General features: G+C 39.6%; 3 protein-coding genes and 1 long non-coding RNA gene across 4 annotated transcripts in view; 3 read left to right on the top strand and 1 right to left on the bottom strand.

Annotated features, from left to right (window-relative positions):
• The first annotated feature begins 1,616 nt into the window (after positions 1-1,616).
• Positions 1,617-6,003, top strand: LOC113681222 (uncharacterized). Its single transcript, XM_027198304.2, has 5 exons — positions 1,617-1,716; positions 2,988-3,018; positions 3,775-3,918; positions 4,860-5,108; positions 5,811-6,003. The coding sequence occupies exons 1-5, from the start codon at positions 1,714-1,716 to the stop codon at positions 5,834-5,836; spliced, it is 453 nt and encodes a 150-aa protein (XP_027054105.2). The 5' UTR covers positions 1,617-1,713; the 3' UTR covers positions 5,837-6,003.
• A 1,721-nt stretch (positions 6,004-7,724) lies between these two features.
• Positions 7,725-11,687, top strand: LOC113681148 (uncharacterized). The gene is made up of 5 exons (XM_027198216.2): positions 7,725-7,857; positions 9,208-9,235; positions 9,457-9,600; positions 10,773-11,012; positions 11,563-11,687. Exons 1-5 carry the CDS (start codon positions 7,795-7,797, stop codon positions 11,583-11,585), a joined length of 498 nt encoding a protein of 165 aa, XP_027054017.2. The 5' UTR covers positions 7,725-7,794; the 3' UTR covers positions 11,586-11,687.
• A 1,267-nt stretch (positions 11,688-12,954) lies between these two features.
• LOC149042286 (uncharacterized) overlaps positions 12,955-16,584 on the bottom strand; it is an 8,745-nt gene continuing 5,115 nt past the window's right edge. Inside the window, exon 2 of the long non-coding RNA XR_016188567.1 lies at positions 12,955-13,146. This is a non-coding gene — a long non-coding RNA (uncharacterized LOC149042286). The remainder of the gene's footprint in view (positions 13,147-16,584) is intronic.
• The window catches only part of LOC113681187 (acid phosphatase type 7), a 14,158-nt gene continuing 13,807 nt past the window's right edge, over positions 16,234-16,584 (top strand). The window contains exon 1 of the mRNA XM_027198259.2: positions 16,234-16,527. Coding sequence (XP_027054060.2) covers positions 16,365-16,527 — 163 coding nt within the window. The 5' untranslated portion in view covers positions 16,234-16,364. The remainder of the gene's footprint in view (positions 16,528-16,584) is intronic.

The following is a 16,584-nucleotide window of genomic DNA, read 5'->3' as shown; positions in this document are numbered from 1 at the left end:
TTCGATTGACCAATCATACCCTGATATGACTAAGCTCACAAAACAAGCTCCTGGAACATGTTCAAGATCCTTTGTCTGTACCTCCCAGTTTAAAATTTTAATGATAACAATAATAAATATAAAATCCTTGGCCTACCTCAAGACCGTTTGATGTAAAATTGTCGGAACTTGATGCATGTCGCCGAAAAAGTTTCCCTTGTCTGAAAATAAAAAATTTTCGTTGTGGGCTGTGCAGAGTTCAGTTAAAAGTCCCAAGTATTGATGACTCGGTTCGAATCGAATCGAACGATCTGCGATTTTTTTTCGCCTAGAATAACTCATGTTCACGTCAAGGACCTTTTTTTAACTAACACCCAGGCCTTTCTCGGCCCACGCTTTACCCAACATTTGAACTGCAGCATGGCACGGCGCGCCCCTGCCTAAATAATACACTGGGTGTTGACTTTGAGACTCGAACTAAAATTCTAGACTCAGCTATTCAAAGAAATGTGCTATCTTTAAGCAACACCTGCGGCACTGAAATATTTCAAAAAAGCAAAGTATTAAAATGTTATTCATTTATTGCGTTCGAAGTTAAGAGGACGCTTAGTACACGTGTCGCTTTTTTCTGGATGCTCTGCCATTTCAGTTTTGGGGCGCCTTATAAACTGGCCGACCACTCGCCTCGATATCATACAAGAGCTGTGAATTCTGTTGGCCAGGAGCCCATTACTTAATGGGCTCGTTAGCTGAGTGTTATCCTCGGGCAGACTCGCTTAGTTCTGGATGTTCGTAGCTTCACTGGATTTTGTTAACGCGGTGAAAAACGCTAGATCGAAATCAAACGCTAGATCGAACGCACTTTTTGCTGATCCATGATTATTTCTAGTTTATCTTTCTTAATTCGAGCGCATTTATAATAAACCTTTTGTTTGAACACACCGCCCTGGTTCCCCATCCCTCCCCCCTGAGAAATACCCCTGTGGAGTCTCACGCACGGAGTCTGTGCGTTTTCCTAAACTCCGGAGCATTGCAAACTGTGCCAACTTAATGCCTATATATGGTAAACTATTGAATCGGTTTTGAAAAATACTGTCGTCCTAAGAGTCACGAATACTGAAAAGTTGAACATGTTTTCTGGTGTATCGTATATGGCTATTTAGAAACAGAAAAAATCAATAGAAAAAAGTGTGATTGCGTTTGTAAATTGCTGCACGTTTGCAAAAGACGAATAATCAAACTGAAGGCGAAATGTGACGAACAGATTCGAGAAAAGCCTTTGCGTTACCGCGAGGATATATGCGCGACAATGGAAATTTATGAAGGGTCGGGTCCAAGTCTCATAGTTTACACGTTTTTGTGAACAGACCACGGTTCTGCCGCTTAAAGGGGAATATTTTTCCTGCACTTTTCTTGCATTTTTCTTTTTCTAGTGTGTCTTTTACTAACTAAAGATACAAAGGGCTTTTGTTTCAAGCGATCAAGGGATTGAAACTTGCAAATTTCCTACACGCCCCCTACCCCTGTGAGACACAATATACAAGGCACGGTCCAGTGATCAGAACAATTATCCATTTATCGCGTGGCTTGAAACACAATAACCTAGAATTAGGGTTGGGAATTTTTGTAATTTCATTGTTCCTGTCTTGGGTTGTATTCTCTCGCTTCACTCTCGGCGATAGCGGCGATTTTTGGGAAAATCAGTGTTAATCGGTTTAATTGTCCACCAGCAAAATGGTAAGTGAATCTCACTTGTCGACTTTTTACGTATCTCACTTTAAACCCCGCGTGATGTTAGTTGAATGTTGAGTCATTTTCAACCGAAAGTTTCATGGTTTTCGACATGACGCTGTATGTCGATAGTCCCGATTAGTAGAGCCCCTAAACTAACACAATTATAGAGTTATTGCTAAATGTCGTCGTCATCCTCGTATTTGGAGAGGTAAAGGATTAATTTCCGCAAATCAGAGAGATCCAAATTCAAAACAGACCGAATTATGTTCTTCATCGGTTGTTTATACACCGCCCAGTACTAATCTTCCGCTCCGAATCCTAATTTTTATTCTTACTTTTGTCATTAATAATGATATTCGATTTGATTTCTTTTCTTGGACTATTAACGCTTATAATGAGGGTTCAGTGATCGGAAAACACCAAGCGAAACAATCCGCTGCAATGCGAACAGCAAACTTTAACTTCTCGGAATGCATTGGTCAGTTCAGGAATGTAAACAATGCAGCTGTAGCAGATTTGGCGTGTTTTCTCGTTTTGCAAGCATTAACTGCGTTTGAATCCTTCCTAGTCTGTGCTCAAACAGCTCGAAAAAGAAAATCGCTCTGATTTCTAGAGAGGTGTCCATGTAGTTTTGAAAAAGCTCGTACAGTGTAGTTACTCGACACAGTCACTGAATTTGTATGTCGATCAAATTTGTCTGTTTATGCTTTCGTAATTAGTCGAGTGCCGCTGTGATCTCGGATAAGGCGAGAGTATTAAAACATTGGAAGACAGATCCACCGTAAAAGATCACGTGTGGCCGCTTGGTTTGACAAATTATACGAAGCGAAAAGCGTACCTTTATCTTACGCTCAACACCGAAATTTGATTGCAAACAAATTAGAAGCGTCTAATCCCTGTGTCCATAAGATAAGTCGCGAAAATTATCGCCGAATAGTTACTTGTGATAAAATTAATGCGATTGATCGTTATTTTATTTTCGATTTACCTTTGCTGTAGCTGTCACAAGGATTCTGGTTGTATTAAATGAGCTTGTGCAATCTGCGTCCAAGTTTTTCTTAAGTTTCATTAATTATTTCTGCAAAATTGCTTTTGTTGTTTACCAGACATAAAGTTAGGTTTGTCTAAAGATTTAGAAGCTTAGTAATTATACAGCTTTAATTCACATTTGCTAGTTTGTATTATTGTTGCGTGGTGTGACTTCTGTTGCGTGACAAAGGATCAATTTTTTTATCACACTGTAGTACAACTAACATTTCTTTCATTTGCTTCAGTCGGCATCACTGAGTCCAGAGCAGCTGAAAGGTAAGCAAGAGTCGCGTTTCCGTTCATTTTTTACATGAGCTTAGGCAGCCTGTGGTGAGGAGCAGTTGTTACAGTTATAGTGATCAGAATGAGCAGTATACCCAAACATGACCTCAAAACCAATGTTGTTAATGATATGTCAAAGCTGTGTCATTTCTGCTATACTTATTAAATCATACTCGATGCCTTACGGTAGCCCAGCTGTAAGAATAAATTATCATTTGTTATTTCATATTCAAAGAATGTCAAAGGTGCCTCAATTCATACATTATTTTGGTGCACATGTTCCTTTGTAGCCCAGTTTGTAGTAGCACTTATCAGGTACCTGGGGGCAAAGCCAATTGTTTTTAAGCTCTGTTTCTGGAAACGCGAAATGTCGACTTGTCACGCAGTTCCATCCACCAATCGTCGAGTTCCGCTCATCTTTATCATCAAATGTCGAGTCGTCACGCAACTTGATAGTTAATCGTCGTGTTTTCATGCAACTTCCTAACCATTTGTCGTGTTGTTACTCAACTTCTTCATCAACTGTTGAGTTGTCACGCAATTTCGCCACTAACTGCGGAGTTGTCACGCAATTTCTCCACCAATTTTCGATTTGTTTCGCAATTTCATAAAGTGACTTATTGGTAGTCACGCACAGCTGCGGCAAGATTAAAAAAACAACCAGTGGTATTGTAGACCGCGTGAACGAAACACATGATCATGGCACTAATCGCACTAACTGAATAGAATCCCTGTGCTTCTGTGCTTCAGAATTCAGAGAAGCCTTCAAGATCTTCGATGTTGATAACAGCGAAACGATCACAACGGATGAGCTGCTTCTCGTCATGAAGAACCTCGGGATGATGGCCACTAAGGAAGAGGTGAAGGAAATGCTGTCGGAAGTCGACGAAGATGGTAAGTAACTTTAAGACGTGAGCGTGAGAACTGGCGTTACCTCTGTCTCGCAGGCGACACGTACGTTGTCTCATTTTAGCTCAAATCGTAGAGGCGAGGAACAGACCTGGGATTACACTTGAGAAAACGCTGTTTCTCCTACCCGTACTTTGGCTTTTGGTCGATCCCAGCCAGCCCGTGGGATGATGTTGGGTTCTAGCTATGCTGCGAGGTTTTTTATGAGCAGTTTGCGTTGCATTTGTTTTCTCTTCTGTTCATAAAGGTGACCAAATATCCAAATTCTAATTTGAACTGAAGCAGAGGATGAATGAACACCTTGAGACATTCCATCACTAAATTTCAATTTGTTTACCAGTCAAGTGTTATGTTATAAAGCCAATTTTGTGTTTTATGTTTTGATGGCTCGATTCCCGCCGTTTTCTCGAGTCTGGTCTTCGATCCTCTTGAGAGGAAACCACAAGGTGTGTTTGGAGGTCCATTCTCCAAACAGCGGCTGGTAATCGAACCTACGAGAAGGGAGTATTACGGGATACCCGAAAGAGGGTATAAAAAGGTGAAATGTAACAGGAGAAAGTTTGAATTTCCTCTCTGCAGTGATATTATTGCTGTTTCTAAAGTCTTCATCTCGAGCAGAAGCCTACTAGTGGTTGGGAGACCTGCGGTTCTTCAATTCCGGGCCCTGACGGCTATACCAGCGGGGATTTGAATCCCATGGGTGGATTCAACTGATATCAGGCCGGTTGGAACTCCTTCCCCTTCCTCCCCCCCTCCCCACACCTTCAATGGGGCTTTAGTTTAGGGTTACATACTCGACAAGGGTTATACTGAACCGCCTGATTACGCCTAAACCAATGGCCTTGTTCGACTTCACGGACATTGGGAGGATACCTCGTTATTTCTAGCGTAAATTTAGTTTGATCGCCTCATAATCCTGCCGACAGGTAGTGGAGAGATCGATTTCGAGGAGTTTGCAGAACTCATGGTAAAACAGATGAAGCAAGGAAGTGAGCAGGAGGTGAGAGAAGCTTTTAAAGCATACGACACCGAAAACAAGGGATACTTTACAAGCGACGAGCTGCTAAAACTGCTTATGGCCGTGCAAAAACAAAGCAAAGACATCAAAATCTCTAAAGAAGAAATAGAGGACATAATCAAGTTCATGGAGCGAAATGGACGGGTCAACTTTGACAGTAAGTGTTTCGAAAGAAATGTAAACATAGTAATGTAGCCTTATTGAAGCGAGTGTTAGAAAGTCAAACATTTGAACCGCGGTGATTAGAGTCATTCTGTCGCGCTCTGCGTTACTTTCTTGCGCGTCTAGCATGCTGGGTATTTTGGAGCGAGGCTCTGTTCGTATGCCCGCCGCAGCGTAATAGATTCTTGTTGTACTGAAAATGTTTTTCAACATTAATTTTTACAGATTTCTATGATCGTTTCAATTTTCGTTCGCTTTCTTTGCGGGAAAACGGTTATTTCTTGTGTTTTCCCTCGTGGGGAAATAGCGCCCGGGGGGCCAAAATTGATATCCTCGCGCATGACCGACGTTTATCGTTTCATCTTTTTATTTGTTTAGTTACCATTATTATTATTATTATTGAATTTGAATGAATCGTGCGAGTTAGCCCTTTACACCCTAACATCATTATATGTATTTTCCGTATGACATTCTCTTAACGTTTCCTAAGGTGGTGATATGGAAAATTTGTTTTAAAATCAAGAGCCCTCTTTGATGGTGATCATTTCCTTCATTCTCTTTACCTTTACGTTTGATTCAGGGGTGATATTGTGGGGAGAAATTAGAAGCCAATCACTCTTAGGGGTGAAAGGGTCAATACAGTAGTCAAAAACTGGGGCCTTATCTAATTGAACTATCTCATTTAAAATTTTTGCAGAGTTTGTCAACGAGATGATGAAGTAAACGTTTACGCTTGATGGACTGGAAAGTTTTTCGAAGAAGGAAAACTGTTACTACTACACAAAGCTCTATTTGAATGGATTGTTTATTTTAATGGCTCCACTTGGTCTATGTTTGTGGGGTATTTTGTAGATTTGTTTTTTCGTGGATGAATAAATTTTCATCTCTTATTTTAGTTGTAGTTGTGACGAAATTGACGGCTACTGTCTATCACTCAATTTAAAGTGCCAGAATCACTCTGAAGTCATTGTTCCATACTTGCGCGCAATTGTGTCGCAGATCAAAGATAGCAAACCAGCCAAAACAATAGAGCCTAGCAAATTAATTGTAATAAAACAGAGACGACCCTTGCAGGTTCTTGCACTGCGATTAACCTGCTCTTTCATATGCCTGGCCTTAAAGTAAACCTCTTTTAAAGCAAGCTTCAGGGTTAGTAATTGTAAGAGTCTCATAAATAAAGCTGCCCGGGTAATGAAGGTTACAACTGACAAAGGTTCTTGGAACATTTTCTAATAGTAGGTTCCCTTAGTACAGATTTCTGATAGAGATATTCCCAGGAAGTTCCAGTATATTATATGCTCCTTTAACTCCCTTGACTGACCAAGACAGAATTTCTCCTTACCATATCTATGCAATATCATGCAGACAAGTGATGAGAATAAAGACAAATATAAATTATGGGATTACTAATTGATCCGATACCAAATTCTCCAAACTAACATAATGAGAATCATTTGGCAGACAGTAAGGAGAATTATTAAAAAGATCTCGGGAGTTAGAGGGTTAACAAATAGATATGATTCCATGTTACCGTGCGCCTGTTCAGTGATAGATCACATATGATGTCAAAATGTATTAACCCTTTGCACTCTAACATCAGTATGGATATTCTCTATACTCTTCTCTATACATTTCTTTAGGAGCTGACAAGGAGAATTTGTTTAACAATCAGGAGCTTCTTTGGTTTTGATCATGTCCTTTATTCTCATGACCTTAATGTTTGATTTAGGGGTGATGATGTAAGGAGAAATAGGATGCAAGTCACTCTTTGGGGTTAAAAGGTTAAACCCTTCGACTCCCAAAAGTGATTAACATGTAACTTCTCCCTATAATATCCATGCACTATCCAGCAAACAGGTAATGAGAATACTCAAACTCATCACATACAAGATATTATCTTGATTGAACAACAAACTCCCTTAATCAATTTACAAGGAAATATGGAGCAGCTGGAGGAGAGAATTAACAATCAGATCTTGGATGTTAGAGGGTTAATTAAGAACAAAGTGGTACACCTCCAAGTTTGTTAGATCATCTCATTTATCCAACTCTCAACTGAGGATTTCACGCTAGCATAGTTCAACTAACAGTTTTTTATCTGTCTTCCTCTTTTTTCTTTTCAATATTTCTTATTCTTACTGACGGGATATAACGGTAAAAAAAATTAATTGACAGCATTTGAAATCGAGCGCGAAAAAAAAAAGCTGTAGAGGAGCAATTAGGAAGCAACTATGCGATTAGCAGCCGAAAAGATTCGGGCTAGAGTTTCTAAAGAGCAAAGACTGCTGTAGACACAAACTTCCGTTATTTTTCTAAATACTTCATTCTGTCAGCCGAGAAAAAGTGATAAAGACTTGTCCTCTCGCAATTCAGGAAAAAGAACAGAAATTATTCCTTAGGGAGATGACTTACTTTTTACGCTGTTAATTCGTGTTCCATTTCGAGCAAGTGGCAACAAACAAAATATAGAATTGTATTATTAAACTGACCTCTGATTATTATCGTCTGATTATAACGGGATTCTAAACGCAGCAGCTAGTAAACACAAAGACAACTGATGACGACACAAAGGCCAGATATTGACCAGGAGTATTGTATTTGGATTGTGTGGTAAGTAAGAAGTCAATAAACTTCAAGTTATTTACATACCATTCTTTAAAGACAACCGAACAAAGCGTTAGATGCCAACAGATCGAAAGATGAGTTTTCGAAAGGACAGCAAAGCTAGGACAATTAGCGATGGGGTAAGAAATTGTAAAAATAACTGAAGTATTTTAGTTTATTGAGAATGTAAAAGGGTAAAGAAGTCTACATGTGTATGAGCTATGAGCTGTTTGCGGTAAAGGATTATGCATGCATCTTCAAGTAGCGGCAGAGATTATGAAACTGAAATGGCAGCCGCTCAGAGCAGGTTTCTTGAACAAAGTCCAGGTATAGCTTGAATCTGGCAACGTTTACCTTTTCCATAGCGTTGTCTCGGGTTGTTGTCAAGCTGTTACATCGAAGCTTTTTAATTATTTCGGTGAACACAATACTACCAGGCCGAAATGGCGCTAATTAATTCGATGAGTGTACATATGAAGAAAGAAAATGCATTGTTATAACTAGCAAACCTTTGAGCTTGTAACTTGCACTCTCGTGTTTCTAAATTCATTTCATCGCTTCAACAGCCGAAGACAATTCAGGTTCGGGATGTTTGACGATAATTATTACATAGTAAGGTGGGATGTGAAAGCCCCACAGAAAATTTAACACCGAGGAAATTGTCTAATATTCGGTTTCAAATCAAGTGAGGGATTATTTGTGATGGCTAGTTTTGAAAGCCGGCTTAGCGCTATCAATCCGAACTAGCCAGAGAGTTTCTTTTATCGGGGGGTGGGGAAGGAATCTATTGGGATTTTAAGAACGCTCACGTCATAATACGTGAGCTTCAGGTTGTAACCCGGTTTCGCTCCTGGCTCGGGCACGATTTTAGCTTAGAGCCAGTGTAATAAGTGCTTGAGAAAAAATAGATTGCTACATGTATATTTCACTACCTTTCCTTTTTCAATGCTTCGTTTTGTTTAAAAAGTGTTGTGAAAGAGAAACTCCTTCAAATTATTTTGTAAAACTCTATTTTTACCGTTCATACTCAAACGCTGCAGATGGAGCCATGGAAAAAGAAACGCCATATCCAATCGGAAGAATGAGGTGTTTATTCGAAGAAGATTACGAGTACATAGAACATCAAGTGTGGCACAACTTGGTGATCCGCAGTATTTTTAGATATTTATTTTAAAACAGCAAGATATAGAAAGTTCAAACACATTTCTGTGACACCAAATGTTTACAATTGATTTATGGTAACTGCTGTTGGTGAATTTTGTCTTGATAAAGCGCGGTATCAGAAATTCTAAAGAGTAGATAACCGTTGGGGTGTCTAATGACGCATAGTTGTTACTTGAAAATCAAATAGGTATAATTTCTTGTACCTAATTTCTATAATTTTGATCAAAATCAATTTTTTTTGACCAAAAAAAAAAACTTCGCCACAATTCAACGTACATTTTAGACAATTTATATTTTTTACTTATAATTGCGATTTTTTTTTACAGGGTGAACTTTCCTCAGAAGTGATTTCAGGTAAAAAAAAAAAGAACTCTACACATAAATGTTTCAGAAGTTCTGCGTGACCCAGCATTTTCTTTTACATCAGTCCGACTGTAAGCGAATTGTCATCAATACTATTTTCTTACAAGACTGAAAACAGGATTATTCATACATGCTGATTGGTCAATTTGGTCGCTTTTGTTTTCGCATAACATCCATTTGAAGCAAATGAAGAGTTATTCTCTGTTTTGTAGAGTTTCGCGAGGCGTTTTCCTTATTTGATCATGATGGAGATGGTACCATCACCACAAGCGAACTCCAAACAGTCATGGAGAGACTGGGGTTGAGTTCAGACCAGGAACAACTAAATGAAATGATCAGAGAGGTGGACGCGGATGGTAAGTGTCTACCTCAGGCTAATTCTTGTAGAAGGATGTTTTAGGATCCATCCCCAAAGAATGGGACCCGTCTGGCCCCCAGTGAAGGGTCTCATTAGGGAGAACTTAATTTATCATCAACTAGAAGATGATATTCTCTTGAGGCAATTTAAACACGTGGTCGTTTGGCAAACGGGTTGGATTCGCATTTGGAGGTCCAGGGTTCGAGTCCTTTCTGACTAGTAAGGAATTTCTTTTTACGGGTAGACCTTGGGTTAACACGTCGATCCTTCTTGGAAATACTCGTAGTCAAATTGTTTTCTCCTCCTGCCCGAGGGCCTAGCCAGTGGGGAGGGCCCTGGGCCGCTCGTTACTTTCCCTTTGTTAGCCTTTTTTTGCCGAATCAGGTAAAAAACTGCCTGGAGGTCGACATGAAAATTAGGTGAATACACTCTGTTTGACACAATGTGACCCTCCACCCCCTTTTGAAAAATCCTGGCTCCGCCTCTGCCGCCTAATGGGGTCTGCAATCATGATAAATTTGTTTGAAGTATTTCTGATTGTTTTAGTGTTATTCCTGTGTATGCCACAATCATGGAAAACTACTGAGACACCAACTAGTAATCTTGTCACTCGTTTTAAAAGGTTTTATTTTTTTAGTACCAATTGGAAATGGGAAAGGTGACTTTTCGATATCAGCCATTCATCAGAGGGACGCCAATTAATCTTTAATTGATGATTAATTCAGTCTTTCTCTTGCCCCAAGATGGACCACAAGAGTTTCCTCAGAAATTAATAAACTCCTTCCTATAAAAGAGGAAGATTTACAGTTTTAAGCTCGCGAACGTTGCAGGGTAAATGAGGAGGGGTAATAGGGTGGCGAAATGCTGAGATAATGAGGCACACCCCCCCCCCCCTCCCCCCCGTTATGTTTTCTCGGTCTTTTCCTGTTCGGCCTTGTCCCTCTCAGTTTTAATTGTTAATTGACGCCTCCCATGCGCGCTCGAAGTAAACTGAGTCTAACTACTTTACAGTCTGACTCAACTTTATTGTTCAAATTCCACCGTCACCGAATGAACATGTATAGTGTTGTTGTAAGCTTCTCAGAAAAACAAGATTTCGAATTTGTTGACAAAGGAACAAAACCAACCAAACTGAAAAATAAAACTTTTCCTTGTCCTCTTTCACCACAGGAAGTGGTGCAGTGGATTTTGAGGAATTCTGTGTCCTAATGCAGAAGAAAATTGCACAGGAAACCCAGTCCGAGCTCCTGGAGTTGTTCAGTATCTGGGATGAAGCTGGTAAAGGGATCATTGAGTCAGAGGAATTAAGATGCTTATTGAATAGAGTCCCCGTGCGGCTGACGAGGAGAGAGATTGATGCACTGGTTGATTATGCAGATACCAAGAAAAATGGGAAAATCAACTTTGAAGGTATGAGTCACTCTTTACGTAAGTTTACTAAGAAATCAAAAACAACAATTGTTTTTCAATGTGTTTCCTCTGTGAGTCAACATAATCAGCTGTCCATGCTCGGCTAGGTTATTTTTGGCGAAGGATCGATGTTAACCCTTTAACTCCCATAGTGACCAACACAGAATTTCGCCCGACAATATCAATACAATATCAAGTAGACAGGTGATAAGAATAAAGAAAAGTAACAATTAGAGGATTACAAGTTGATCGAATATCAAATTCTCTGAACTAACATCATAGGAATTTTAAGGCCGACAGTAAGGAGAATTACTAAATAACTGATATACCTCTTCATGTTTGCTTCCTTGCAATCTCCTCGCGATCTCTTCGTAGCAAACAATTCGAAAATTTTCGTCTTCGCTTCTCTCATTCCATTCGCATGCAAGTTAAATATTGAATCTAATCATTCAAACTTCTGTTTTCCCTTTAAACTTCACTGAGTTTGATGTACAATGAAATCTCTTTCCAGCGATAATCAATTTTTTTTCTTTTCATTTATTCATTTCAGAATTTGTCAAAATGCTGTCTTAAAGAAAAGAGCCTCCTCTTTTACCATTTCAAGAAATTCTCTGACACTTGAGAGTTGGAAGCAAAGAATTGACAAACTAATAAACAAATCATTATGCGTCTTGAGTGGGTGATGTCTTTAAATCGATTACTTTTTTTCTGTGTCAAGTGCTTTTGCTTTTCCTCAGCAGAATAGTTCAACTGTTTTTAAATACGCAACCATTTTAATCGAGATTTCGAGGTTGGACTGTATATTGAAGTTCTTCCTTTTAAAATGTATTTCTTTGATTAGGATAGTCAACGATACTGATTGAGATCAAATGAAGTGTTGACGTTTAGTACTATCGTAATGATTCGATTTAGCGCCCTCGTTCTAATAAGCTCTACTCTTTAATAAGAGTCCCGCCCTCGAAGTTTTTTGTCAGAAGGCGCCCCTATTCTAATAAGCGCCCCATTGCTTAAGTACCCTCCTTCCAGAGAGAGCCTCAATTCCAATTAGCACACCTATTTTATTTCAGTGATCGCAATGTTAGAGTACTTGTTCATTGAGATCAACCGTGTTCATCTTCCCCTAATTGCTCACTTGAAACCTAATTACAAAAACAGTGGTCTTCGTTTCAGTCTCAACTTTTATGACTAGTGATTTTCAAAATTTCCCACCATGTTAAGTGAATATGTTACTTTTATAGTTTCTGCTATTCTTCCTTTTCAAAGCAGCAATAAAGCTTTGTTTCGCACATTCTGCTGTTTCTCAAAAGAGGAATAAGCTCCCTGTCCCTAATAAGGGCCTTTCCGTTAGGTACCATGAGCAAATAAACGCCCGGGCGCTAAATCGAGCCACTACGGTATTATATATGTTTTCAAACCCACGGGAATAAAAGGCCTCGACTTCATACAATCAGCCCAGTTTCCTTCGTTCGCATCCCAATATATCGAGCGAGGTCTACATGGACTTCCTACTTTGTGCAAGCGATATGGGCTATCACGGCCTCCTTGAGCCGATGTGAATTTGAATTTCATTTGCAGTAGAATGTTAAATTAAATAAAACGGATATCGATCTATAATGGACCTTCACGGAGAGCACGAGAGAACCACCTGAGTAAAACAGCAACTCTTGCTTCTTGAGAGTAAACATAGTAAACAGAACCTTGGCAGAGTAGTGAGCGATCAGTGCTAAATCAAACAAAAGTATTCCAGAACATAAAGTGAAGAGACCATTGTTTCGGCTTTGAATGCGGTTATTTATTTTTACGATTTCGTCGGCTATCTATTTTTTTGAAGCGGGATCTTTAAAGCCGGAACAAATCAGCCTTGCTTGCACAGGTAAGCCAAAACTGAATTGATTTTCAACGTGAAGAACCAAACTAAAGAATAGCAATGATAGTCATAATGGATGCCGGCCTTTAAAGCAAAACGCACGTAATACTATGATTTGACTGACTTCAGGCAATCTGCTTTAAGACGTCAACAAACATTTTACGTCAAAACGGACCCAAAGAAAAGCATTACATAATTCACTCATGTATTCTCGTATCGTATGAAACTGATGATCCTTCGCTCTGGAATATGACGTGGTCCCGGACACTGTTGAACCAAACTAAACAAGAATTAGTTAGTAATTAGTTATATACGCTAAAACGGACTACAGGATTTCAGCGAAAAGAAACCCTAAATGGTCTGTAAAAAGTGAATCATCTTTAGCATTGATCAATTCTTTAGCCCTCTCTATACAAACAAGCATAAAAAAAACGTTTAACGCTATTATTATAGTTATGTTGCTGGACATTTCTGGGATGGTATTGTTCATGAATGTCCACTGTTCGTCATTAATGGCGCTATCTCACTTATTAAGTAAATTTTAACCGGCTTTAATTCTAAGCAAAACTGTGCGCACTTTATGATCAAAACTTACTGGATCCTCTCTGCGTGTACAATACTTGCGTGAAATGAGTTATTTTGAGTCAACAAAATAAGACTGTGATTGGTTTAAATCTACGGCATGATCATTCGCCAACCAATCAGCTGTCGAGTTAATAGAATCCAGCCCTATTATTCTAAATCGTATGAGTGATTACATGTATTTTTTCCATTGCTACATATTTAATTTAAAAACTTTGATTTAAAAAGGGAAGGAACGATTTGGATCTCCCTCAAAAGATTAAGATAGCGAGTCGCTTTGAAAAACTACGCATTAGGGAGGAATAATTTGGAGGTCGTTGTTTTGCGTTTTGCTGCAGTATTATATTTAGGTCAGACTAAGTAAAGTCCCAAGCGGGAGGTGAAAGTCTCGCGCGCAGCCAGTTAGCGCTTTGCGCACATTTTACGGTTAATGAGCTTTGATTTCTTTTTTTCCTCCACGTAAATTTTCGTATCGCAGCCCAAGTTACGGACCAGCTTGATATTAAGGCTTAAAACTTAAAATGGTAAATGAAAGTGTTGCAAAGAATCTATACATATATATCTGTAGGTCCTCAACATCATCAAATATAGGCATCCTAATCAATTTACGCTAAAAGTAAACAATACAATATTATACGATTACTTTATGCTCGCGAGAGAAACAATTAGTTTTTTTTCCTGCTTCTTTACACAGAAAGCGCTCTTTTTTTAGCAACAGGCTGCTCCACAGTGTTCCGAAGAACTAGCTAGCGGAGAGCAAGCGACTTATTGAAATTGTCGGGAATAGCCAAGAAGTTCAGATAAAAAATATCACGCCACAATCACACCACTGGCCTCAGCCACGTTTTGATCACGTGTAAAACGTGGACATTGATCACATTTAAGATATGTGTCCCACTCAGGAATGAATTTTGACATCGTGTCACAGTTATATGCTGGGTGCCAGGCCTGCTCGATATACGTTTTTCATTGGTTCTTTTTCTTTTTTAGATTACACTAAGAAATTACGCGCGAACTCTGCTGTACCACGTGATTCTTGTTCCAGTCTTACCCTTTACACCCTTACATCAGTGTGCATATTCTCTATACCGATCTCAATACATTCCCTAAGGTGCTAGCAAGGAGAATTTTTTTAAAATCGATAGCATCTTGAGCAACTGATCAGTTCTCTTATTCTCGTGACCTTAATGTGTTAATGAAGGCTGAAATTGTAAGGAGAATTAGGGACCGGTCATTATTTATCGCCTGGGGGGGGGGGGGGTCGGAGTATTTTTGTTGTCACATCGGAGCATTTACCTGATCCCCCCGTAGAGTATCTAGTTTTTTAGAGATCCCCCCTTATCGGTAGTGGAAAGTTTCATGATCCCCCCCCCCCCCAGCAAATGCGTTGGCAGTTAAACACAAAGATAAAAGCCCTTTCCGATAAAGAAAACAACTTGCTTAGAAACGAGAATTGGGGAGTGTGCCAAAACATCACGAAGTTCATGTCAGGCGTGGATGGATGTAAGGGCAGTGGTGATGTCGCGAAGTGTGAGTCCTCCTTGACCACTGTCAATGAGGCCTTTAATTCAGCATCCGATTTGCTCTCATTTATCGACAACAGACGAAAGAACCTTTATACAGAAGAGCATGCCTTAAGGTCGTTTGCGAGTGATGAGCTCAAATATTTCCAGGAAGCTCAAGAGCGAGTGAAGGCCATACACCAAGAGCTGCCGAAAGCCTCCAGTGCGCTCACGACCACCCTCATGAGCTTGAAGAGAAAGTTCCCATCTCCCATGGGGAACAACGGCCAATCCCGAAGAGAAAAAGAAAACAAGAGAAAAGTGAAAAAAATCAAGGAGAAAAGGTTGCATCAGCGAGCAGCAATTCTCCTAGAAAAACTTACCTCAAAAGAGGTAGCTAAAGAGGTTTTCGATTCACTCGAAAAGAATACTTACAAATGTGTCTCAAGTATTAATGCAGGATTCACTGCGAGATTTGTCAAGCGTCTCCACCTGGATCCTCTGCTATGGCTTTTGGAAAGAGGCGTGTTTCAAACAGAGCTGGCACGCAATTTGAAAGTGGTAGTGGCCAGAATGAACGAAGAGAATAGCAGTAATGGTGCTGAAAAAGGGTCAAGTTCGGGCGAGGATTCAGATGAATCTGACGAGGAGACTGTGCAAGAGCCAGTGGAGAGGGCTGCCGAAGATTCTGACACGGAAGCGGAACAAGATACAGCCTCACCAAAATAAACACTTTTTTATTTGTTGTTTTCATTCGGCCGCGTATTAAAATAATGAAAGTTTATGATTTTAGATTACGATTCTCTATAAAACAAACTGAAACGTTATGAAACAATTTTGAGCAATTGTAAGTATTCCATTCTCAAAATCTTGATTACCTTTCTAATTTAGATCGTGCCTGAATAAAAACGTGTATGTTAGACTACGATAGTGATTCTTTTTTACAAAATGGAGGGTCTGTAAAAGGGTTTGGGTTTTGTGTCTGGGCTAGAATAGAGTTTATATAATACAAAATACAACTGAACGTGGTCTTGAATATATGGTTGGGGGTTTAGAGTCCCAGCGGCAAATCCTACCAAAGTATTTACAAATGCAATCACCCGGGGTCCCGGCGCGACCTAAAATTCCTTTTTTTTTGGTCTGATCCCCCCCATTATACTTGTCAATTACGGCTGATCCCCCCTAAAGGTCTTCAAAAAACCATGTGATCCCCCCCTAAATACTCCGACCCCCCCCCCCCAGGCGATAAATAATGACCGGACCCTTAGATGGTTGTTACTCTAAAGGATCAAAGAGTTCTCAATACTGAGCCAGTTTCAGTAGCGAAATGACCTGATGGGAAAAGAATTACGTGAAAAAAGCACTATCTTCGATTTGTGAAGATTTTTAAAAATGTGAGACATGACAGCCTGCCAATTCAAACCAGCGTCACCGATGTCTTTCCTTCATTACCTCGCGGTCTTGTTGACGTGCATTACTGGATTGGTTCTGTTTGGTGCGTTTTATTTCCTAGAATTGGGCTTGAATCCTTTTCAACCGGAGCAAATAAGCCTCGCTTGTACAGGTACGGTAAAGAGAGCTAATATTCATCTAATAAAGTGAACTGGGAAAAAATTCAGTT

The sequence above is a fragment of the Pocillopora damicornis genome, chromosome 7, assembly GCF_964200805.1.
Source record: "Pocillopora damicornis chromosome 7, jaPocDami1.2, whole genome shotgun sequence".
NCBI classification, from domain to species: Eukaryota; Metazoa; Cnidaria; class Anthozoa; order Scleractinia; family Pocilloporidae; genus Pocillopora; species Pocillopora damicornis.
This window is presented reverse-complemented; position numbering and strand designations above follow the sequence as displayed.

What these genes read in the sequence shown, in the direction of transcription:
- LOC113681222 (XM_027198304.2), top strand. An exon ending in GTCGGAAGTCGACGAAGATG is followed by an intron (nt 3,919 to 4,859) that starts GTAAGTAACTTT and finishes TCCTGCCGACAG; the next exon opens with GTAGTGGAGAGATCGATTTC. An exon ending in TGGACGGGTCAACTTTGACA is followed by an intron (nt 5,109 to 5,810) that starts GTAAGTGTTTCG and finishes AAATTTTTGCAG; the next exon opens with AGTTTGTCAACGAGATGATG.
- LOC113681148 (XM_027198216.2), top strand. Translation starts at nt 7,795, where the DNA reads ATGCCAACAGATCGAAAGATGAGTTTTCGAAAGGACAGCAAAGCTAGG. An exon ending in CTAGGACAATTAGCGATGGG is followed by an intron (nt 7,858 to 9,207) that starts GTAAGAAATTGT and finishes TTTTTTTTACAG; the next exon opens with GGTGAACTTTCCTCAGAAGT. An exon ending in TGGGAAAATCAACTTTGAAG is followed by an intron (nt 11,013 to 11,562) that starts GTATGAGTCACT and finishes TATTCATTTCAG; the next exon opens with AATTTGTCAAAATGCTGTCT.